Below are 25,274 nucleotides of genomic sequence, written 5' to 3'. Positions count from 1 at the left end.
TTGAAAATGCACCTCTGCCCTTTAAAAATACCCCAATCATTGCTCAAGCCAAACCCCAGCACATCCACCGAATGGAGTAAACATACCTCAAAGTCTGTTCATGAACGTTTTGGTGAAAATGTGTCGTCCAGTAACGTAGCAAACGTCCAAGCGAACTGAACGCACCCGAGTTGCTACATTTCAAAGGGGCGAGGAGAGGGAAGGGCTTGCGAAGTACCACCCAAAAGGCGGGGCATCCGCAGAGACGTTGACTTGACCACTCCCAAGACATTCTCGCGGCAAGAGGGAGAACGCGCCAAATTCTGACTTGCAAAGAACAACACCGACGTCTGTCAAAGCCTGCTAGGCTAGCTATCTAATGAGAATTTGAACGACAAAGTTTTAGATTTTCAGTTGGGTGTACAGAGAGAAGTTATTTGCCATATACCAACCATTTGCAAATGTTCGCGAGCAGTCTTATATTTTGTGTTTTCAACACAGTCAGCCGTTTTGCGTGGCAACTAACGACGTTAGCTAACAGTTATCTAGCTAACGTTAGCTGTATCTATCACTTACGAGGTGGATTTGCATATCTCTCACAAACTACTTTTCACTGAATGCAAGTTACCTTTTTTGGGGTCACGTTACCCACAGAATCCCGTCCAAGATGGTTTTACAAAACAGTGGACGGTACAAGTCAGAGAGAGGACAAGGGGGTGACCAGGACAATCAACAGTAAGTCACTGCCTGAAATGGCTGCATGCAAGTTAAAATTCACATGTCAACAAAATATCTCTGCTTAGCAGGGCTGGGGTTAGCCCAATATTAGACCTCTGATTAATTACTTACTTAAAGAGACAAGATCTAAGGGCATTCCATAGCGACAGCGTGCGAGCCTGTACATCATTCTTTTATATATATTTAAGAATTGGTACCTGATAGCTAGTTTCAGAGCGGGACATGCTGCTAAAGTTACATTCATTAAATTGTAGACGGTTCTGACTGGAGAATCGCTGAGCAATGAACAATAAACTATTTAATCCCTTTTTAGATGCTAGCCTGGGAACCATTTGAAATTATGACAATGACGTCTCAAATAACTTAGGAGTAGAAGTTATGTTGAATTAAAATCCCTTACTGAGTTGACCAGCCCTGCTGCGTGGCTACATGAATAGTTAACTAGTTAGTTAATTACACACACAAAACAGTCACACTGTTATGTACGGTATGTAGCATTATTTCTGATGTTATGTATTCTCCTCTGTAGGGATGACCGGTCATCCATGTCGGCTGCTATCCGGCTGGAGCGCAGCCAGTTCACTGACGAGATGGACACCCGCTTCGGGTTCGAGAGGATGAAGGACCCAGGAGAGAAGACTGGCTGGCTCATCAACATGCACCCTGTAGGTCAACCACACAGACCATAGTGGGCTCTGGAAAGCAGATGATCAGGATGCCCTTAAGTTGGACCTGCTGTCATTTAGCTTTATGTATTGCATGTGCTATTTTTATGATAGTTTTATTTGTATATATTTGTTTAACCTTTATTTAACAAGGCAAGACAGTTAAGAACAAATTCTTATTTACACTGACGGCCTATTGGGGAACGTGCTGCCCCTGCCTTGTTCAGGGGCAGAACAACAGATTTGTACCATGTCAGCTCGGGAATTCGATCCACCAACCTTTCGGTTACTGGCCCAACGCTCTAACCACTGCCGCGCCAAATTGGGGATTGCATTGTGGAAGACTCTTTCTTAGGCTTACATAGACAAATAAGGTCACTGTCCTGATGATACAGTATTTATAATACAAGTCTTGTGCCTGAATTGAAGAAATGTTTTAGCAAGGCTTGATCATCTCATCTTAATGTGACTATTGTCAGTATCTAATCCTCCTGTTCCCATCTCAGACAGAGATTCTGGACGATGACAAACGGATGGTCAGCGCTGTGGACTATTATTTCATCCAGGAAGATGGCAGCAGGTTCAAGGTGAGGATCTGAGCACCTGATATAAACACTAGTGCAAGACTGATCACAATGGTGATGTTCAGCTGCTGCAATCTCATCCTTCTTTTTCTCTTTCCTTTTGTTGTAGGTACCCCTCCCCTTTAAGCCCTATTTCTACATAGCCACTAAAAAGGTAAGTCCGGGATGACCAGGTACTCGTTTTAAAATGAACAGGCTTTATTACTTCTCATATGAATGACAACGTCGACCACCTGTGTGCCCCATCCAGAACTGTGAGAGAGAAGTCATTTCATTCTTGTCCAAGAAGTTCCAAGGGAAGGTGGCGAAGCTGGAGATGCTCCCTAAGGAGGACCTGGATCTGGTGAGAAACCAAACCATAGCCCATTTAGAAAAAGATAAGTCACGGAATAATGGACCTATACAGTCATTGAGCTCATCTGATCATTCTTAAAATGTAAAATTGCATTAACCCTCTTGAGTCTAACCATGGCTAGACCGGCCCCACACGTGCATTGTCATTTTGTCTATCCCCACCAGACGGGATCATGACACGCATGTTAAGTACCAAAATCAAGTGTGAATCAATTCTATTAATTTCAGGGCAGGTTGAAACACATATGAAAGATTCATGGACATTTAGCTAGCTAGCAGTTGCTACCTAGTTTGTTCTGGATGAACATTGGGTTGTTATTTTATTTTACCTCACATGCATATGGTCCTCTTAGCCAATTCTTTGTAGAATTTTTAACCAGAGTCATACAAAATCGTGTCTTTCTCTACTCTGACTATTAGTCCACAGAAAAAAAGGGAAACCTAGTTAGTTTTTAGTTAAACAGTATGTGATTTGTCTCTTCTCGTTTGTCTTTCAAGCATCCGCGTGAGTTTGTATCTTTTTGATATCCATTAAGGAGGGGTCTTGCAGCGCGTTGAGCATCTCAAGTAGAGCCAAACGAGTTACATGTGTTACCCTGGTCCCAAAAAACCTATTCATTTTCAGTCATTTATTTTACTGCTCAGTACCAGGTAACCTTCAGACGAGTCTTGTGAAGGTTATGGGGTCGTCGTAGAGCAAAATGGAGAACACTTTCGTGTTCGTGAGTCTTAGCTTTCGATTATTATTTTGATATTAGTTGGTAGCTCAAACTGCTCAGGCTATTTGTGAGAAGACCTGTTTGGAGTTGGGACGTCGGCAACTTGAGACAATTCCCGTGAAGTTTGTGGGCGTCGTAGAGCAAAACAGAAAATATGTTTGCATTTGTAAGGGTCCAAATAGTTTCTAGCTCAAACTGTTTGGGCTTTTCGTCATCCTGTCGTCTCTGACAAACGCATGCGCTAACAGGCGCATGTCTACCACATGGCTAATACCGGCAGATTCAGTCTGTTACTCCTCAGCAGGACGTCTCTAGCGTGAACACACTGGGTTTTATATCATAAAACGTGATGACGTCAACCACGTCCACGCCGGCTCAGACATTGACCTCTGGGAGATGGCATCCAGTATTACTGTAGGATAACCATGTCGACATATGTTTTCTCCATAGCCCAATCACCTGGTGGGACTAAAGAGGAGCTACATCAAGCTTTCATTCAACACTGTGGATGACCTCATGAAGGTCAAACGGGAGATCTCGCCGGCGGTGCGCAAGAATCGGGAGAGGGAGAAGTCCAACGATACCTACACCTCAATGTTATCAAGGTACAGTATCTCAGTGTGATTTTGGTCAACATTTTATTTTACAGCCCTATTGACACTTTTTTAATCCAGTATTTAATGTGATAATACTTGGTGAAATGTAGTACTTTCTGGTAATCATTTGAAAGTCTTTAAGAGTTAATAACTTTGTGGTAAAAATTGTTACCTCCTGATATTTGTTACAATATAGTAATTCTTGGGTATTCATTATGGTGTTACCGTGTAGTTTCTCGGTAAATACCTCACAGGCTGTGAAATAAAGTGTTACTGTGATGTGGAGTGCGGTAGTACAGTATCATCTTGAAATTCGACTATTCTGGGTCTTTCTATACGTTTTTGACGAGCTCTCTGCTCATCAGTGCGTTGGCAGGAGGCAGTGTCTCGGCAGCGGATGAAGATGGCATGTCCAAGAAAACCTCCGACCAGATGGACAACATAGTGGACATGAGAGAGTACGACGTGCCTTACCACATGCGCCTGTCCATCGACCTTAAGATCCACGTGGTAAGGGCTTTTGGTGTTCCTGCTTGGCCAATGGATAGCCCGGGCTCCCAGATCCTTTTTGTGTTGTCTCGCCACAATGACCATTGGAGTTGGCCAGACAGAACAAACCAATCTGGGACCAGGCTAGGCAGTGGATGCTCAGTGGAATCATGGTCTTTCTCTCCCCAGTAATCCCCTATAAAGACTTACCGTTCAGATAATTTTTTTCCCCCCTAGGCTCACTGGTACAACGTTCGGTACAGGGGTAGTGCATACCCTCCGGAGATCATACTGAGAAGCGACCTGGTGGAACGACCAGTAAGAACATATATTTTTTCTTCTACTTATGCCTGATGGCCATCTATCTGATGTTTTAAACTGATTTCTAGTTGTTTGGGATTTTCATTGAGCCATCCAGGTTTCTTGTAGTCAAGATACCATGGTCTTTCTCTATATCTCCATTTTTATAGTTTAATTGATCGAACTCACAATCTGACTGACGGTCCTAGCAGTGTTTGTAGTTGTGATTTTGTTTCCCTGTTTCTCAGGACCCAGTTGTGCTGGCCTTTGACATAGAGACCACCAAGCTTCCTCTGAAATTCCCTGATGCAGAAACGGACCAGATTATGATGATATCCTACATGATCGACGGACAGGTATGTTGGACCAGTCTGCTCTCAGGATTTGGCAAGACATTACAAACCAGCTATCTTCAGGGATGCAAACTGGTCACCTTTCGGCTAAATTCGCCGTTTTGAATCCAAAAAGGGGTGACCTACGTGATTCGTGCAGATCCGATGAGAGAAGTTTGGGGGGAGAGAAATGTTGAGCAACATTAGCCAACTTATCTGATCAAATAATTGAGTTTATGGTGTGAGAATTAGCTTGCTAATAAAGGAAGACAGCTAACGTTAGCTAGCTAACGTTGCAACATCAGATGAGCTAACAGTATTAACCTAACCAATGCGCTATAGTATTAACTGGTATACAACTCCTTGCCCTTCCTCAAGCTTTAACGCGAATACTATAGTTGCCCACTGGACCCTGGCAATCTGAATTGTTAACTAGCTAACAAACTGTTTCCCCTCTACAGTATGTGGTTAATTTTCAGAATTAGAGAATTAGGTGAAAAGGAGACTTTGCTTGTTAAGCAAGTGGATTCAGGGATCAGGTGTAGCTGGAGCTGGGCCTGGTTTATGCTGGATGACAGTATGGTGAAAGGAACACCACACACTTAACCTTTTTCTCAATTTTCAATACAGTGGATAAAAAGGGGTATGCCAGGTGTGCTCTGCATGAAAGAGATCAATTATGCCAAAAAGGGGTACAATGCTCTGCTGGCACATTGTAGAACAGATGTCCACAGGCAGGAAGTGTACAATCTAATAATGTGCAGTGTAGCCCAAAGATAATGCTTTTGTTGTGTTGAACTGGACACTACCACTTTGTGAGTGAGCGGGGATTATTAAAAAATTTATCGGTGAATGTTATTTTTATACACATGTAGCCTTGTGGACTTGATCGATGTCTACTATAGTGGCCACTATAATAGAGCAACAATAGAATGGCTGTTTGTTTCATTCTATTTCTACTTTTAAGATGTTTTTTTCCTAAGTGCAATATTTAGATGTGTGTGGTCACAAGTGTTCTATTGTAAAGGCTGTCATGGCTAACTGCAATATTAGTGTATTGTTTTTTTCTTCTCATTTGCTGTAAAGTTGGATTGCTTTCTTTACATTTTTTTAGCTGTGAGTTAGGTTCACATGAACCACTTTTCATTTTACACACAGTGACGGATCATGTAGATCATATTCTTTGTTGCTTAATTAGTTAAACCCTGCATTTACACCTAGCAGGGATTTGTTTTGTCGCATGTTTCAGTGCCCAAAAAAAGTGTCACCTTTTTGGGCCCTCAGTAGTTTGCATCCCTGTATCTTAGTTGTCGTTAACAACGACCATAGGAGTTGGCTGTACAGCACAACAGCACATCCCGATCTACTATGAGGATGTCCCATTTTCAGTCTTAATCTGGAGCTCTGGATTTCCTGTCTGTTTCCTGTCTGCTCCTTTAACTGATGTCTTAACTGTTCATGATTCCTGCCAGGGCTACCTCATCACAAACCGAGAGATTGTCTCTGAGGACATTGAGGACTTTGAGTTCACCCCTAAGCCAGAGTACGAGGGACCCTTCACTGTATTCAATGAGCCTGACGAGGTAAGGAGGGGAGCATCAATAACGAAAGACAAGTAAACGCCTACGGGCATACATAAATGCGTACAATATAAAGACATACATACTTGATGACATGCTGTGTTCTGTGCTTGTAGGCGGGTCTCATTCAGCGATGGTTCGAGCACGTCCAAGAAACCAAGCCCGAAATCTTTGTCACCTACAACGGAGACTTTTTCGATTGGTGAGTCGGTCTGGGGGACGGATCAACCGATCAACTCTTTGATCAACTGAACTTAGTTTGGTTAACTGTGCTCAACTGCCCCCTGCCCACCCCTTGCCTCATCTTCTCTCTTTCCCTCTTCCACTTCTCCCCTCCAAAAGGCCCTTTGTGGAGACCAGGGCTGCCCACCACGGCCTGAACATGTACAGAGAGATTGGCTTCCAGAAGGACAACCAGGGCGAGTACAGGGCTAGCCAGGCCATCCACATGGACGCCTTTAGGTGAGGGCCACCATGCATCTCATAATGCAGTGCCTCGCTATCTGTGTGGTGTTGTACCTACACAAATAATGATACGCGCACACTAACACAAACTGACTAACCCACCTCTGTGTGTGTGTGTGTGTGTGCCAGGTGGGTGAAGCGTGACAGCTACCTGCCGGTGGGCAGTCACAACCTGAAGGCGGCGGCCAAGGCCAAGCTGGGCTATGACCCAGTGGAGCTGGACCCCGAGGAGATGTGCCGCATGGCCACAGAGGAGTCACAGGTCAGCTGGTGCATTCTGGGAGACACAAACAAACTGCTTTTAGAAGTGGTGAACTAGGGCCTATCTCAATGTCTTTCTCTGAGTCCTGATATCCAATCTCATCGCCGCTTTCTTGGAGGAGAAGGTCCAAGGTCCCTCCCCTTCTCGGGCCTCATTCTCCAGTGTATTTTGAGAAGGAGGCATGTAGAGAGGTTGCAAGGAATGGAGGAAACGAGTCCAAGTTGTGTGTGTAGATGTGATGCAGGTTGGTTGTCTGACTGGTTTTCTCATGGCTGTGTCCCCAGACTCTGGCCACTTACTCTGTGTCGGATGCCGTGGCCACGTATTATCTTTACATGAAGTACGTCCACCCCTTCATCTTTGCTCTTTGCACCATCATCCCTATGGAGCCAGATGAGGTTTGTCTCTATCAGTTTGTCAGTTGAAACATGGACAATGGGGTGGTGGGATTGGACTATTGCTCACTGGTGTGTGTGGTTGTATGTGCAGGTGCTGCGTAAGGGTTCGGGGACCCTGTGTGAGGCGCTGCTCATGGTGCAGGCCTACCATGCCAACATCGTCTTCCCCAACAAGCAGGAGCAGGTGTTCAACAAGCTGACAGACGATGGCCACGTCATGGACTCTGAGACCTACGTGGGGGGTCACGTGGAGGCCCTGGAGTCCGGCGTGTTCCGCAGCGACATCCCCTGCCGCTTCAAAATGGTATGGCACTGCTCGGGCCCAGTCCGTTATTTGCCTGTGTAGGTATTTAGTTTACGTGTTTTGTTGACCCGGTTTTCTTCCTGGTGTGTTGGACAGAATCCGGCGGCATTCGACTTCCTGCTTCAGCGGGTGGAGGAAACGCTGCGTCACGCCATCGAGGAGGAGGAGAAGATTCCCCTGGAGCAAGTCGCCAACTTCAACGAGGTTTGATTTGATTTAACTATTTAAAATACAGTACATAAAGAAGCCACACCAGGCCAACCAATACATGTACCAAAATTGCCGAGGATTATATAGACACAGTCAGACTTGTTTCCGCCCATTATCATGCCATCAACCTACGTCTCCTTACATTTAAAAACGGCGACATCTATAGCGTTACCAACTTCTCTTGATGTACATTCTCGGGCCACAAAATACCATTCGCTTTCTTATTGTCAAAATAAAAATCTTTAGGGGGAAGTTAGAATTGACCCCCATAGTGTGCGTGTAAATGAAAAATACATTCTCTCTTTTCTCCGCAATGAAATGCTGTACTTTCCATGAATCATCATCTGCCCTGTCTGCAGGTGTGTGACGAGATCAAGAAGAAGCTCATCTCTTTGAAGGAGGTCCCCAACAGGATCGAGTGTCCACTCATCTACCATCTGGACGTGGCGGCCATGTACCCCAACATCATCCTCACCAACCGCCTGCAGGTAAACTACACTGCGGTGTGCATGCGTGCGCGTCGAAAATGGATGCTCCCTTTATTGCATGCCACATTTCGAAGGACTTGGTCTGGCAACGCTCCAGAAAGTTACACTGTTCTGTTCCCTTTCTCTTCCTCAGCCCTCTGCTATGGTTGACGAGGCCACGTGTGCTGCCTGCGATTTCAACAAGCCGGGGGCCAACTGTCAGAGGAAGATGAGCTGGCAATGGAGGGGGGAGATCAGTAAGTTCCTGTAGTGTGTGTTGCGGAGGTCAGCTCTTTTTAGACTGACTTCTGTTTTCTATAGCTGTACCAGTGTCAGCCTAAGCGCTTGCTTTGCTTTAGAGACAGTCTTTTTCAGAGATGTAACTTGTCACAATGGTATGGCATTGGCTGAAGCGCAATGTTAAATGCATATCTACCTACCATTGTATCCAAAACAATATGACACCAATGTCGATGAAAATTTGCAAATCAACTTGATTGGGGGCGGCAGGTGGTTACAGCGGTGGGCCAGTAACCGAAAGGTTGCTAGATCGAATCCCCGAGCTGACACGGTAAAAATCTGTCGTTAACCCACTGTTCCTAGGCCGTCATTGTAAATAAGAATTTGTTCTTAACTGACTTGCCTAGTTAAATAAATAAATAAATGGAGGTACACAACAGACCTTTCATCATTAGCTGTCCGGTCGTTACCAGGAACCACATACCGGAATTTTAACAAGGTCGTTTTCAGAAAAGAAATGTGCACCCACCTAGCTCATTTTCCAGTCGTCAGATTAAAACAAGACTATAGTGTCCATAAAGTGACCATGTGACATAAAACATGTTGGATTGACTAAATTTGTAGGTGCAATAGTTTCTTACATTTTGATAATTTATCGCTCTCACGTGCCCATTTCTGTCCATTTAAGAACCAACGATGTGCTTCCTTTTTGAAGCATTTCCGACAATGCTAACATATTTTTCATGTCGACCAATTAGATGGCTAGCTAGCCTTACCTAGCTAACGTTAGCTTGCGTACCCAAAGTACAGCAGCTAGCTTCTGTAACTAGCTAACACCAGTCATCTGAAAGATGGCTAACAGTTAACTAACGAACAGGAAAAAATATATTTGGTTATGGAAGGTTTTTACACAAATTACTTCAGCCATTAGCAGCTAGCTGTTTGAATCCTAGGCAACCTTCATACACATTGTTGGAAGTACAGTAGACCAACATAGCTACTGTAGTAGGTCAAAGCTGTATGCTGGAAAACCTTGGTAGAGCATGGGTGGAGTAGGCATTTTGGTGCTCCATGTGAATTTCTTCTCTTTTGGGAGGGGGGCTTCAGACCTACAATGCCTACTTCTCATTTAAAGCAGTTTTTTGTTTTTAATGATAATTAGGGCTGGGCAATATGGCTATGAATTATCCATAAATCTATTTAATTGTTTTAAATAAGCTTTTTGTACAATTTTAAATACACTGCATTTAAAACATTCAAGCAATAATCAAATGAAATCAGGGCTTGTGAAATTATACCTAGGCTAAATATAAGTCTTCCACAACCATAAAACCCACTAATAATTTTATCAAAATAGTTTTACCTGCTTTTTATTTTTCAATAATCACTGATCTGGCTTCCAACTCAAGTCTATGAAAATACAAATTTTGTTCCAAATTTAACCAGAACCATGCATACTGCACATTCACTAATAATGAATGACTTCTAGTAGCAGGCATTATAGAAAATCAATTCTAGTCTCATTTAAGTGTCTCAAGCACAAGCCCACATGCTAGTGAGTAGCCAGCTAATCTCTATATTTCAAGTTTAGCCAACTTGGATCCATTTGCTAGCTAGTAAGGTAGAGCAGTTAAATTGTCATGAGGACACCCTTCTGTCCGTCTCCAACGGTTTGAACAGCGTGCTAGCCTGTCCACTTTGTTCAGATGTTGAAATCAGGTGGCCTATCTTCAGTGTCCATATGACCGATTTTCTGTTGGACCAAACCTCAAACGCAAATGGCGAGTTGAAACGGCTTGTCAGAGAGGAAGAAGTGTTCTCTCATCTTTTGTTGTTGTGAGTGGCAGGGGGAGGGGCTTTGTGTGCCGCGCATGCGAGTAAATGGGAAGGGGCACGCAGCACAGAAGGAGACGAGACCAAAAGACAACAAGCGAACATAGACGCTCATAAAAAATAAAATGATTATTGAAATACAGGCGTTTGGAATATCGTGCACAAAATTAATTTGGATTAATTCAATATATTGCCCTAATTGTAATTGCCTCTTTCTTCCCTTCCCGCTCACCTGCTTGCTCCGCCATGTCTTCAGTGCCGGCCAGCCGCAGTGAGTTCCACCGTATCCAGCAGCAGCTGGAATCAGAGAAGTTTCCTCCGCTCTTCCCTAACGGCAGGCCGCGGGCCTTCCATGAGCTCAACCTGGAGGAGCAGGCCCGCCACGAGAAGAAACGCCTGGGCGGTGAGCGAGGGAGAAATCTTTTTAGATTGGCACAGAAGTTGTCAGTGAGTTACTGTTGTGCATTTCACTTATCTTCATGACATTCGCGCGCTGTCTGTTCTGTCCCAGACTACTGCAGGAGGGCCTATAAGAAGGTCCGCCAGACCAAGCTGGAGGAGCGGGTCACCACCATCTGCCAGAGGGAGAACTCCTTCTACGTGGACACTGTGCGAGCCTTCAGAGACCGCCGCTACGAGTTTAAGGGACTGCACAAGGTACTTGCAAAAGAGCTACCATACCTATTTACTCTACTCCCACTAGAAACTAGCCCCAAAGATGTCATGCATACAACGCAAGGTGTGCATTTGACATGGGGAGGAATACCATTTTTACGCTAGTGCCAGCCCGAACCGTGCGGTGCTGGTTCTGATCTTTTTTTGTTGTTGTCGCTACATTCAAAAAAAAATTGTCAGCATGATTCCAGCGACTATGCCTGTCCGTAGCGTGTTAAGTGTTCCCCTCTCCTCTCCGTCCTCTGTGGTACTGCAGGTGTGGAAGAAGAAACTGTCTGCAGCCCAGGAAAGTGGTGACGCTGCCCTGGTGAAGCGCTGTAAGAACATGGAGATCCTCTACGATTCTCTCCAGCTAGCCCACAAGTGCATCCTCAACTCCTTCTATGGCTACGTCATGAGGAAAGGGTAGGTGCAGCTGCAGCGTCCCCCTCCCAGAGAAGAATATTTAGTTTTATCGAGAGATAGAACATAATCTGGGCTGTATTCAGTAGGTAGAAAACGTTTTTTTTTGCAACCTGTTGACAGTGCTGCTGTGTTTGTGTGGTTGCCATGTCTTTCCACTAGGGCCCGCTGGTACTCCATGGAGATGGCTGGCATAGTGTGCTACACCGGTGCCAACATCATCACCCAGGCCAGAGAGCTCGTGGAACAGATCGGGTAACTTAATAATGTCCATCCTCTTACAGAAGGCATCTTAATGCTTTCTTTTTTAGCACTCATGTTATGGAGATTAGTTTTTTTAGCGAGACCCGTGTGTAGTGCTGGGTAGCACAAGGCTCATGCATGAACAGCACTCTGTTTCACCATGGCAGTACATGGCATGGTCACTGGTATTTTTTTGTTTTGTTACAGTGACTAACTTTGCCAATGTAGCGAATCTTTGGGGCGAATATTATATACTGAACAAAAATATAAACCCAACATGTAAAGTGTTGGTCCCATGTTTCATGAGCTGAAATAAAAGATCCCAGAAATTGTCCATGTGCACAAAAAGCTTATTTCTCTCAAATTTGTTTATATTCCTGTTAGTGAGAATTTCTCATTTGCCAAGACAATCCATCTACCTGACAGGTGTGGCATATCAAGAAGCCAATTAAACAGCATGATCAGTACACAGGTGCACCTTGTTCTGGGGACAATAAAAGGCCACTCTAAAATGTGCAGTTTTGTCACACAACACAATTCCACAGATGTGTCAAGTTTTGAGGGAGAGTGTGTGGCTGATGTGAAATGGCTAGCTAGTTAGCGGTGGTGCGCGCTAATAGTGCTTCAATCCGTGACGTCACTTGCTCTGAGACCTAGAAGTAGTTGTTCCCCTTTCTCTGCAAGGGCCGTGGCTTTTGTGGTGCGATGGGCAATGATGCTTCGTGAGTGACTGTGGTTGATGTGTGCAGAGGGTCCCTGGTTCGAGCCCAGGTTGGGGCGAGGAGAGGGACGGAAGCTATACTGTTACACGTGCAATTGGCATGCTGACTGCAGGAATGTCCACCAGAGCTGTTGCCAGAGAATTGAATGTTTAATTTCTCTACTATAAGCCGCCTTCATCATTTTAGAGAATTTGGCAGTACGTTCAACCGGCCTCACAACCGCAGACCACATGTACGGTGTTGTGTGGGCGAGCGGTTTGCTGGAATCAACGTTGTGAACAGAGTTCTCCGTGGTGGCGGTGGGGTTATGGTATGGGCAGGGATAAGTTACAGACAACGAACACAATTGCATTTTATTTTAATGCACATGAGTACCGTGACGAGATCCTGAGGCCCATTGTTGTGCCATTCATCCGACACCATCGCATGTTTCAGCACAATAATGCACAGCCCCATGTCGTGAGGATCTGTGCGCAAATGTCCCAGTTCTTCCATGGCCTGCATACTCACCAGACATGTCACCCATTGAGCATGTTTCGGAAGCTCCGGATCGACATATACGACAGCGTGTTCCAGTTCCCGCCAATATCCAGCAACTTCCCACAGCCATTGAAGAAGTGGGACAACATTCCACAGGCCACAATCAACAGCCTGATCAACTCCTTGCGAAGAAGATGTGTCACGCTGCATGAGGCAAATGGTGGTCACACCAGATACTGACTGGTTTTCACAGTTCCACGCTATGAGCAGTTACTGCCTTTTTGCTTGCTAGGGAAGTATAGTACCCCACCCCCAATATATTTTCTGTTTTCGATGCCAACTCAACCACTTATGTTACTGTGTTTGTCTGTGGCACTACAGGAGGCCTCTGGAGCTGGACACGGATGGTATCTGGTGCGTCCTGCCCAACACCTTCCCCGAGAACTTTGTGGTGAAGACGAGCAACGAGAAGAAGCCCAAGGTGACCATCTCCTACCCGGGCGCCATGCTCAACATCATGGTGAAGGAAGGCTTCACCAACGACCAGTACCAGGAGCTGGTGGACCCTGCCTCGCTGACCTACGAGACGCGGGCGGAAAACAGCATCTTCTTCGAGGTGGACGGGCCCTACCTGGCCATGATCCTGCCCGCCTCCAAAGAGGAGGGAAAGAAACTGAAGAAAAGGTACATACAAGCGATTCTGTATATACAGGCGATTGGGGGGGGGGGGGGGTTATCCAAATAAAATGTAACTAGTCACATACTTTGTGAACAACAGGTGTAGACTAACATTGAAATGCTTACATACGGGCCCTTCCCAACAATCAGAGAGAGATTCCAGCCAATGACATTGATAATCACATGATTACGGCATTCACCTGATAATAACACGATTACGGTATTCTCCTGATTTATAACACGATTACGGTATTCTCCTGATAGTAGCACTGATTACGGTATTCTCCTGATAGTAGCACTGATTACGGTATTCTCCTGATAGTAGCACTGATTACGGTATTCTCCTGATAATAGCACTGATTACGGTATTCTCCTGATAGTAGCACTGATTACGGTATTCTCCTGATAATAGCACTGATTACGGTATTCTCCTGATAATAGCACTGATTACGCCGTTCTCCTGATAATAGCACTGATTATGACATTGTCCTGTGTCCAGGTACGCTGTGTTCAACGAGGACGGCTCGCTGGCCGAGCTGAAGGGCTTCGAGGTGAAGAGGCGAGGCGAGCTGCAGCTCATCAAGATCTTCCAGTCGTCCGTGTTCGAGGCCTTCCTCAAAGGCACCACTCTAGAGGAGGTGTATGACTCGGTGGCCAAGGTGGCCGACTACTGGCTTGACGTGCTCTACAGCAAGGTAACGTGTTTGTTTCCCGGCGCGCGCCTGTGTGTGGTAACTTTACATTTTATCAGTTCTTCTTCATTCATCCATGTATTAAATGAGCGATCCAACCTGTAATAATATTCCCCATCTCTGCTTGCATGTTGAAAGCTACATCAGCCGGACCACGTTCAGTCGGGAAAAACGTTGTGGAAAGTTGCAGATTGTCAATAGTAGAGAGCTGACGTGATTATATCTGAATGTTCTACTATGCTGTGTCCTGACGGGATTTGTGTTTTGCCCAGGCTGCCAACATGCCGGACGCGGAGCTGTTTGAGCTCATCTCGGAGAACCGCTCCATGTCGCGGAAGCTGGAGGACTATGGCGAGCAGAAGTCCAACACCATCAGCACGGCCAAGCGGCTGGCCGAGTTCCTGGGAGACCAGATGGTGAAGGACGCCGGGCTGAGCTGCCGCTACATCATCTCCCGCAAGCCAGAGGGCACGCCGGTCACAGAGAGGTGAGGCAGACCGACCCACACTCCACTACCACAGACCGGCAGTCATGGCTCCTCACTTCACATTTTTGTCTTCAGCTCATTTTAGCGTAGTGTCGCTTATTGCTAGTGTTCATTCCTCTCTCTCGCTGTCTCTCTGACAGGGCCATCCCCCTGGCCATCTTCCAAGCTGAACCCAGTGTTAAGAAGCACTTCCTACGCAAGTGGCTGAAGATGCCCAGCCTCCATGACCTGGACATCCGCTCCGTAAGTCTCTGGGCATTTTTCTTTCTTTTTTTTCCACCCTAAGAGTGCCGCAGTTATTTCCCTAGTGTTTTAGCTGAGTCAGTCACTAACGAGTTTAGCCATGAACTCTCTCCAGATCCTTGACTGGAGCTACTACATTGAGAGATTGGGTAGTGCCATCCAGAAAATCATCACCATTCCAGCTGCCCTGCAACAGGTAAACCCACAGCAGCTCTTAACCGTGGCTCTGAGGTGAAGTTGCCCCTAGGTGTAGATCTAGGATCAGCTTGCCCTCCCCAAATCCTAACCTTGCCCATTAGTGGGGGGGGGGGATGCAAAACTGATCCAAGACCAGTGCCTAGGTGCAACTTCAGCCTACTCCTGATCCATGTGGGACTAGATTCTTTCAAGTTGTACCTGCTCGCTGCTCACCCAATCTGGTCCCGTTGTGATCCGGGCTGTAGGTGAAGAACCCCGTGCCCAGAGTGCGCCACCCGGACTGGCTCCACAAGAAGCTGCTGGAGAAGAACGACATCTACAAGCAGAAGAAGATCAGCGAGCTGTTCACCAGCGAGGGCAAGAGACAGGTACACCTGCCTAGCCAACGGTCAGCGGTGACACGCACAGAAAGACACACTCACACTCACGCCACTCCCTCTCTCTTGCATCCCCCTCTCAGGTGGCCCATCATGCCCTGGAGGCAGGGCAGGCGGCTGACATTGAGGACTTTGGGATGCCTGCCCGACCCCTGCAGCCGGCCATACTGATCAGCACCAAGCGCAAGCGGGTGTCGCAAGGAGAGAACAGCCAGGCCGTGGAGTCCCAGGAGATGGAGCTCACCCAGTCCTGGAGGGAGATCCTCGGCCCTCCACCACCCACGGGGGAAACGCAGGAGGCGCGCCTGGTGTGGCTGCGCTACCACAAGAAAAAGTGGGAGCTGCAGCTGCGGCAGAGGAAGGAGCGCCGGAAGCGCCGGCGCCTGCTGGACGGCGAGGTCCAGGCCATGGGGGGAGGGGTGATCCGGGACGCGGGCCCCGCCACAGGCCTGGGTAGCTTCCTCCGCCGCACGGCGCGCAGTATCCTGGACATGCCCTGGCAGATCGTACAGGTGGGTTAAGTTGGGCCTAGGAGGGGTCAAATAACATTTAGTTAGGCCGGATTCCAGGACACAGATCAAGCCTAGTGCTGATCTAAAAAGCATGCTGCTTTTTGGAGAATCTGTTTAAAGTGTTTTGTACAGGACTAGGCTTCAACTGTGTCCATACTGACTAAAACTCCAAATACCATTGTTTTGTTTCAGAATAGTTCATGGGAACTGTACAGAGCAAAAGGAAGACGAACTGTATATATCTTGTGAATGCTCCTCTAATAAACAAAATGCTTAAACCCAGAAGTCTGTGTGACTGGATGTCCTGTCCTCTCCTCTCTCCCCCAGATTGCAGAGACCAGTCACCCTGGGCTGTATAAGCTGTGGGCTGTGATCGGCAGTGACCTGCACTGCATGAAGCTCAACATCCCACGGGTGTTCTACGTCAACCAGAAGGTCCCCAAGCAGGAGGAGGGAGCCACATACAAGAAGGTACATGTTAGTCTCATGAGAGACGGATTGATTAATAGATCTGTGACAACCTCCCTCCGCTGACTGCTCAAGCCTTCCAACCCTCTCATGAGCGTCCGTCTACTCTTGAATGATATGTCGTCGGTTTTAAAATGCCTGGCTTTTTTTTTTGGTGTTGCTTTAAAGCTCGTTGAGGTTATTTTTGTAATGAAAAGCACTACAAAAGTTCAATTTCTCATTATTCGTGTTATTATTTGAGGACTGAGCACTCTGGTTTTTGCTTTGTGCAGGTGAACCGTCTTCTGCCGCGCTCCAACATCGTCTACTACCTGTACCAGTACTCTGTCCCTGAGGACATGTACCAGGAGCACCTCAACGAGATCAACGCTGACCTCTCTGCCCCAGACATAGAGGGGGTCTACGAGACACAGGTACCTACGGGTTAGGATAGGACAAGGTCGTGTTCCTCCTGGATGTGTACAAAAAGCAGTTAGTGGGGTTAAGGGGTTGTACTGTATTCCCGAATCCAGTGTTGTGTGTCTTGGTTAGCATGTTTAACATTTCATATTTAGGGAAATATAATCAATGGCTGTGTTTTGAGTGTTAGTCTACATGTGTGTAGTACAATTATTATAATTTTTTTTTACAGAAAACGTTTTAGAAGAAGTTCGCAAAATAAAAGTCCAGGTAGCCCCTGTTTTATTTCATTTGGTGCCTAATGAACAACCCTCTCTCTCTTTCCTCCAGGTCCCTCTGCTGTTCCGGGCCCTGGTACAGCTGGGTTGTATGTGCATGGTCAACAAGCAGTTGGTCCGGGACCTGGGCGGCCGGGAGGCTGAGACGTACGACCTGGAGCACCTGGAGATGAGATCCCTGGCCCAGTTCAGCTACCTGGAGCCTGGTAGGACTAGCTCCCACTGGCACTGCAGATTCCCTTCACTGTTTCTCTACTGTGTCTCAATGTGTCGTCCATATATTTGATATCTATTTAATCTTTCTTTACCTGTCTTTTTTAAAAGTTATTGTGTTGACTGACTTGACATTTACTATGATGTAAATCAACCTAAACCTGGCATTTCTTCCATTTGGTGCCTAATGAATACGACCCCTTATATGGAACGTGACGATGGGAGTGTTGAACCAGTATCGTTGTGTTGTCTTCCTCAGGGAGCGTCCGACACATCTACCTTTACCACCACAGCCAGGGCCACAAAGCCCTGTTCGGCCTGTTCATCCCCTCACAGCGCAAGGCCAGCATCTTTGTCCTGGACACGGTAAGACCACACCTCATCTACACTCTGTACCCAAGCACCCTACACATCAGATTTCCCCTTAAAATCGTTTTTCCTTGTAATGCTTCATTACACAAACGTGATGCGAGAGTGATTTTTAAGTCATTTCCAATGAAATTGTTGAAGAAAAAAAGACATCAAGTCCCCTTCGTCTTCCTCCCCTTCCTACTTTAGGTTCGCAGTAACCAGATGCCCAACCTGAACACCCTGTATGGGGCAGAGCGTACAGCCCTGCTGGAGAAGACCAGCGAAGAGCTCCTGCCCCCTGAGAAACACACCTTTGAGGTGCGGGCCGAGAACGATGTGAAGGCCATCCACCGAGCCCTGCAGCGCATACTGCTCAGCTACAAGGTACCGCCATCCGCTGCACCCCTGTCACCTGCATGGTTCTGCCACTATATTGCTCTCTCCGGCTTGTTCTCGGATGTGTTGCTTTGTTTAGGCCTTCTCTCTAAAGTTTTCAAACTTGCTATTGAAGGTGTAAGGTTGTATGCTTATCACAGATTAATAGGATCGAGCAGTGTCGTTTTGCAACAGAACACGTAAATGAGCATTTCTTATTGGACAAGTGCAAGTAGTCCCTCCGTGTTTCCGTCCATGTTCTTCCATTTGGTGCATAATGAACACAGCCCTGGTAACACTATTGACCGTTGTCCTTCTCTCGCTGTATTCAGGGGGAGCGCCGCGGGCCCACCCTGATCGCAGTGCAGTCCAACTGGGAGCTGCGGCGGCTGGTGGCGGGCATGCCGGTGCTGGAGGAGTTCCCGGTGGTGCCGGTGCATGTGGTGGACGAGATCAGCTACAACGTGCTGGACTGGCAGCGCCACGGTGCCCGCCGCATGGTCCGCCACTACCTCAACCTGGACAGCTGCCTGTCGCAGGCTTTTGACATGGCCAGGTAGGTAACACAGCACTAAACTAGGTCTGTGCTGGCTCTGTACACCTAGAACAGTCTAAATGGCACAACTGAAATAAGAACCCTAGTGGGTTTTTTTTTACATTGTTTATACAAAAATGTATTATAATAATTTTCACACTTTTACATATTTAGTCTGGGTTTCATTTGTGTAATATCATTGTGACTTTTATGCTCGTTTTGGGCTACGGTCGCTTACTGTTCCCTCTCCTCCATCCCATTTCAGATACTACCACTTGCCGGTGGGGAACCTGCCCCACGATGTGTCCATCTTTGGTTCTGACCTGTTCCTGGCCAGGCACCTGAGGAAGCACAACCACCTGCTGTGGCTGTCCCCCACTGCCAGGCCTGACCTGGGGGGCAAGGAGGCCGACGACAGCAGGCTGGTGATGGAGGCTGATGACAGGGGCTCCATGGAGATCAACGCTCAGGGCTGCTACTCAACAGGTAGCCAGCCTTACTCATTCACACACACCAGAGCTGGGCCGTGTAGACAAACGGTCAAATCATGATACATTTTGCTTGATGACAATAAATACAACCAATAAAAAATTACGCAGTTGCTTCCCCTTAGCAACATTTTTTTTCTTCTTGTGCCAAGTAAGACAACTGAGATGTCTTTGATTCAAGAAAAAATGTCTTTCATCCATCCTATCCAGGGGATGCGTGATTTGATATTTTGATGTGCAACATTTTAAAATATGACCCACAATTATCACATTTCTTTTGGCTCTTTTTCTAGATGAATTTGGCGACCCAAAAATGTTTGCAAACTGGCGTAGGCTACATCATTCACCACCGCAGGAAGTGGGAATCCAAAACACTTAGCTAGATTGCGCTAATTAGGATTTTGTTGCTCGATAGCTATGTCATTAATGAATGTTCTACTCAAACTTTCCAGGTCCTAGGCGTAGCCTACTGGATGTGTTCCCTGCAAAGGCCACCCTCCGTGTGCACACCAAAACCATACTGCTTAGCCAACTGCCATTGTAAAGTGGTGCCATTTGCTCGATATTGAGAGTTGAGAAATAGGTGACACACGCACAGGAAGCTGAGACGAAAACGACAGTTGTTGTAATTGCATTTTTAAAGGTTGCCCAACGTCAACGAAGTGGGTGATGGAGTGGCTCACTCACACAGCATCGAAACCTGGACAGGCATATACTTTCAGATGTTGTCGTAGCAGGAATTCATATAATTCACATTACTGTTGACCAAATAATGGTTTTAAGGACGTTGTGTAGCATAATCACAAAAAAATAACTGACAAATGCAAAATTGTAGAAAGAGATAGGAAAATGATGGTACCTGTAATTTTTGGGGCTATCATCCCCGCTCTAACACAAACATTATGGACAACACTGACACATTGAAGTAGCCCCAACCATTGTCTTGTAGTTAGGAATTAATCAGCTGTACCGGTGATGCGGTACATTTAAAACGACTTAATTGGAACAAAAGGAAATATGCTTTCAACTAGGTTTCAAACTGTTTTTCCCTGTCGTTCTACTGTGTTTCAGTGTGTGTGGAGCTGGACCTGCAGAGTTTGGCTGTCAACACCATCCTGCAGTCGCAGCATGTCAACGACATGGAGGGAGGAGCCAGCCTGGGTGTCAGCTTTGATGTCATCCAGCAGGCCTCGCTGGAGGAAATGATGTCAGGGAACCAGGGAGCCAGTGCGGTGGCCAGCTACGACGAGACCGCCCTCTGCTCCAACACCTTCAGGTGACCGTTTCGTAATAACATGCAACCACTGCCGCTGACACCTTGAAACACCCCAGATCCCTCAAGCAACTCGTTTCGTCTCTAAACTAACTAGCCTGTGTGGTTTTTGGAGTGTAGCCCAGCACAGGTTAAAATAATATACTTTATATCAAGTTTGATTTGATTGGATGTATTGTCTGCGAGCAGGATCCTGAAGAGCATGGTGGTTGGCTGGGTGCGGGAGATCACGCGGTACCACAACGTCTACGCCGACAACCAGGTGATGCACTTCTACCGCTGGCTGCGCTCGCCCAGCTCGCTGCTTTACGACCCGGCGCTGCACCGCACCCTACACAACATGATGAAGAAGGTATTCCTCCAGTAAGTGACACTGCCCAACAGTGGGGGGGGGGGGGGGGTTTATGACATGATCAGAATTCTTATTTGTTCGTATCGTTTTATGTGATTGGACACAAAACAATTTATTTTGTAGATCATCTTCTTCCCCCAACTTTGAAAATTACAAGATTTCTTCTTTTTTTTTTTTTCGAATTGTATTAATTTATTCTAACTCTAAACGGTCTGTCATGTATTGAAAACGGTCGTTCCTTGAAAGCGGGAAGGATCCCTTGATGAATGGCTCTCTCTGCTCTCCTATCACAGGCTGGTGGCAGAGTTCAAGCGGCTGGGCTCCACCGTGGTGTACGGAAACTTTAACCGCATCCTCCTTTGCACTAAGAAGCGGAGGATTGACGACGCCATCAGCTACGTGGAGTACATCACCAACAGGTCGGTTAGCTAACCTACCCGTAGGGCAGGCGCACAATTGGCCCGGCGTCGTCCCTGGTTAGGGGAGGGTTTGGCCGTCATTGTAAAATAAGAATTTTGTTCTTAACTGACTTGCCTAGTTAAATAAAATGAAGGTTAAATGTACTACAATGCCTCTATACAAGTACTTTGTCATTTTATAACGTATCAATATGCTGTCTATCAAAGCCAGAGAAAAACATTTATTGACCTAATAAACGAACGGCGCTCGTGAATCAGTGATGCGTGGTTAGAGAGTGAGTGCAAGCCCTGTTTAGTTTGTTGTTTAATAAATTCAGAGCTAGATCGCATGGGGTGAAGGTTCGTGGAAATTAGTTGTCACTTTTTTTTTTTTTTTTTTTTCATGCAGCCAAGCATACCGTCACCCTGTGGGATCAAGCACTAACCATAAATTAGTAGGCAAGGTTTTGTTTTATGGGCAATTATTTATGAATTATTTTCAACTTGTTCTGACTGAGGATTTTTTTTTTTATCTTCAGCATTCACTCGCGGGAAATCTTCCACTCCCTCTCCATCTCCTTCTCCCGCTGCTGGGAGTTCCTTATGTGGATGGATCTGGCCAACTATGGAGGAGTGAAGGGCAAACTGCCCTCCAGCGTCCTGTATGGAGAGGTACCTTCTAGTTCTGCTTTTGCTAAATATGTGTATGTGACCAGTACAATTTCATTTGATATTTAACGGATGTGTGTTTGTTTTTCCTATGTCTCATAACCAATGAAAATATTTGGGTTTGAAATGACACTCACTACCTACATTGACTTTCAGAATGGGACAGCCCAGAAGAAGGGAAAGGAGGATGGAGAGGAGGAGGGCAGCGAGGACGAGGAGGAAGCTGAGGAGGAGGATGGAGCCGGAGAGGTGGATGAGGTGGAGGAGCTGATTGAAAGCAGCTGGAACATCATGCAGTATCTGCCTCAGACCGCCTCCTGTCAGAAATACTTCCTCATGATCATCTCCGGTAGGCCAGTGCATTATCGCAAACATCGTCATCATTAGCATAGCACGTGTACAGTGTTTGATCCAGAATGAAGTTGGAGGGGGTCCGTGGGCACAGCTCCCTGATTCCCTGTGCTCGTCTGTCCTTTACCATGTTTCCTCTGTTTCCTCTCAGCCTATATTGCTGCCATCTACCACAGCATGCGGGAGGAGCTAAGACGCAACGCCCCGGGAGCCACGCCCGTTAAGAGGCGGGGCGGGAGCCAGACTTCCCAGCAGGCAGCAGGAGATTCCACAGCACTTCCTGGTAAGTAACCAGAGAGCGGTACCACAACCGTACACAGACACAAACAAAGTTATTTTGGTGTGATAACAGAGGAGTGACCACCACAGGTGGTCTGATTTGTCTAATCTCCAAATAGCTTTTAGATTGCTGTCCACCACTTACTTCCTGTGACTACTAGACAGCTACATTGTTCAATAGTCTCCCCTAGCTGGCCTACACTGGAAAACCCAGCAATACCTGACTATTAGCTAGCTATAACCTTCAATAGTTTCACCACATATCCAGTCTAGCAATCTACAGATGAAAATAAGCCGTCTCTCCTCCACAGGTATGATCTCCTTCTCTCAAGAGTATGTGTCCAGCGAGCTGACCCAGAACTTCTTCACCATCACCCAGAAGATCCAGAAGAAGGTGACGGGCACCCGGAGCGTGACCCAGCCCTCGGAAATGTTCCCCGTCCTGCCTGGCTCCCACCTGCCTCTCAGCAACCCAGCCCTGGAATTCATCAAATACGTCTGCCAGGTCAGTGACTGGGAACCAGGGTCATATTTATTAGTGCACACCGTAGCAAAGCATTTTTGCAACGGCGAAAGTTTTGCAATTAACATTTTTAATTTCTTATTGTGTAAGTTCAGGTAGTCCCTCCCAGTTTCAACCCGTTTGCTTCTGTTTTGTGCCTAGTGAATACACGCCAGAGTTGTATTCATTAGTGCACACCATTTCAAAACATTTTGCAACGGAAAACAAAAATGAGCATTTCAGTTCTGTTTTCTTCTGTTTGGTGCCTAATGAACACAACCTTCCCCTGTAGGTCCTCTCCCTGGATGCCAACATAGTGAACCAGGTGAACAAGCTGAAGAGGGACCTGTTGCGTCTGGTAGACGTGGGTGAGTTCTCGGAGGAAGCCCAGTTCCGCGACCCCTGCAACTCTTACATCCTGCCCGAGGTCATCTGCCACCACTGCAACTTCTGCCGCGACCTCGACCTTTGCAAGGACCCCTCGGTGGCACAGGTCAGTGCCTCCCCTACAGCTCATCCAATCCATTAGAATGATGAAGCGCTTTTTACAAATGCTTTAAGTAGAGGTTGACCGATTTATTTATTTTTTTTAATGATTTTTAAACGCTGATACTGATTATTGGAGGACCAAAAAAAGCCATTACCGATTAATCGGCCAAATTATTTTTATTTTATATATATATATATATATATATATTTGTGTATATGTGTAATAATGACAATTACAACAATACTGAATGAACACTTTTATTTTAATATAATACATAAATATAATTAATTTAGTCTCAAATAATGAAACATGTTCAATTTGGTTTAAATTTTGTGTGTGTGCTCCTTCGTGTTCACTATGTAAGTCATCTGTTCTGTGCTCACAGGACGGCTCTGTTTTGCCCCAGTGGTTCTGCTCCAACTGCCAGACCCAGTATGAGACTGAGTCCATTGAGATGGCCCTGGTGGAGGCCTTGCAGAAGAAACTCATGAGTTACACTCTGCAGGACCTGGTGAGGAAGCAACCCACACCCTCACATCTGACACATCCTTTGGGATTCATATGACCTGGGTCGTGTTCATTAAGGAAAGCGACAGAAAACGTTTTCAAAAGGAGAAGTCCAGGTGGTTTCTTCAGTTTGGTGCCTAATGAACACAGCCCAGGTTCACTACTTAGTAACTACTGTTTTCAGGAATTGTGACCGTGTCTCACTGTGAAGTCTAAAAACGTGCCTTGCGTTCGTTGCATTGCAGGCTTGTGCCAAGTGTAAAGGAGTGAAGGAGGCCAACATGCCTCTTTACTGCACTTGTGCAGGAGACTTTGAACTCACCTTCCCCACCAAGGTTTGTGCTCCTCCAACCCATGTGTCCCTAGCCGTGTTAAAACGATGTGCCACCCACCATAATATCTTAAATTCAAAGGTTATGAAACATTGTGTTTTCTCGGATTTCTAAAGGTCTCTTCTTCTCCATCTACAGAGTTTCTCAGAGCAGATCAAAGTGTTCCGGAACATCGCCGCACACTACAACATGAACTTCCTGGAAGAGACCATTGACTGGCTACTGGTCATGAGTCCACAAATAAGCCAGTCTCGATGATGAGCCACAATCTGAGTCTGTGAGCTAAACTGGCTTTTGTGGCTGTATCTGGAGATCCCGTCAGTTACCAGGGTTGTGTTCATTAAAGCACACCGCAGGCTTTTTATTATTGGACAAATTCACCCAGATGTCACTCGTGGGATGTTCAACGCTGGCGATATTTAAATGCAGAATGGGAATATTGCTCACTTTGAGACAAACTAGCTTTGATGTGACAATAAATTATGATAATACATCTTTATTCCTCTATGCTTTTCTATACTGTAGCTGTAAAAACAACATAGAAACGTACATTTCTTGACCACCCAAGTACAGGAAATGTAAATGAGTTGTCAATCAGCTTTCCAGTCTCCATGCGAAATTGTAGATATGGTGTTTTGATTTTGTATAGGAATGCTTATGGATGAGAAAAGGTATAGGCCTCTGGTCAAGGGTTTCATCCTGTCTTAATGTTTTTGTCAATAAATATTTTTTTGTAATGCGTACACAATGGACAGTTTCTTTCAAGGCAGAGTTTGTGAGAAATCCTCTA

At 46.2% G+C, this 25,274-nt stretch overlaps 2 protein-coding genes across 2 annotated transcripts in view; one reads left to right on the top strand and one right to left on the bottom strand.

The window, feature by feature from the left end:
• acacb (acetyl-CoA carboxylase beta) overlaps nucleotides 1–175 on the bottom strand; it is a 41,345-nt gene extending 41,170 nt beyond the window's left edge. Inside the window, exon 1 of the mRNA XM_055886246.1 lies at nucleotides 87–175. The gene's annotated coding sequence lies outside the window, so the exon portion shown is untranslated. The remainder of the gene's footprint in view (nucleotides 1–86) is intronic.
• pole (polymerase (DNA directed), epsilon) lies at nucleotides 114–25,227 on the top strand. The gene is made up of 47 exons (XM_055886257.1): nucleotides 114–714; nucleotides 1,247–1,382; nucleotides 1,889–1,969; nucleotides 2,076–2,120; nucleotides 2,217–2,309; nucleotides 3,490–3,644; nucleotides 4,001–4,145; nucleotides 4,362–4,442; nucleotides 4,673–4,780; nucleotides 6,229–6,339; nucleotides 6,453–6,538; nucleotides 6,679–6,798; nucleotides 6,931–7,063; nucleotides 7,348–7,461; nucleotides 7,553–7,765; nucleotides 7,862–7,969; nucleotides 8,335–8,463; nucleotides 8,597–8,699; nucleotides 10,772–10,918; nucleotides 11,027–11,172; nucleotides 11,447–11,595; nucleotides 11,755–11,847; nucleotides 13,419–13,721; nucleotides 14,215–14,410; nucleotides 14,680–14,894; nucleotides 15,035–15,137; nucleotides 15,253–15,333; nucleotides 15,581–15,703; nucleotides 15,796–16,224; nucleotides 16,552–16,695; nucleotides 16,965–17,105; nucleotides 17,422–17,575; nucleotides 17,842–17,948; nucleotides 18,141–18,317; nucleotides 18,641–18,864; nucleotides 19,109–19,329; nucleotides 20,403–20,607; nucleotides 20,794–20,967; nucleotides 21,250–21,375; nucleotides 21,894–22,026; nucleotides 22,180–22,372; nucleotides 22,526–22,657; nucleotides 22,965–23,158; nucleotides 23,448–23,648; nucleotides 24,031–24,156; nucleotides 24,398–24,487; nucleotides 24,623–25,227. Exons 1-47 carry the CDS (start codon nucleotides 647–649, stop codon nucleotides 24,740–24,742), a joined length of 6,876 nt encoding a protein of 2,291 aa, XP_055742232.1. The 5' UTR covers nucleotides 114–646; the 3' UTR covers nucleotides 24,743–25,227.
• Nucleotides 25,228–25,274: the final 47 nt, after the last annotated feature.

Source organism: Salvelinus fontinalis, chromosome 28 (genome assembly GCF_029448725.1).
Source record: "Salvelinus fontinalis isolate EN_2023a chromosome 28, ASM2944872v1, whole genome shotgun sequence".
NCBI classification, from domain to species: Eukaryota; Metazoa; Chordata; class Actinopteri; order Salmoniformes; family Salmonidae; genus Salvelinus; species Salvelinus fontinalis.
This window is presented reverse-complemented; position numbering and strand designations above follow the sequence as displayed.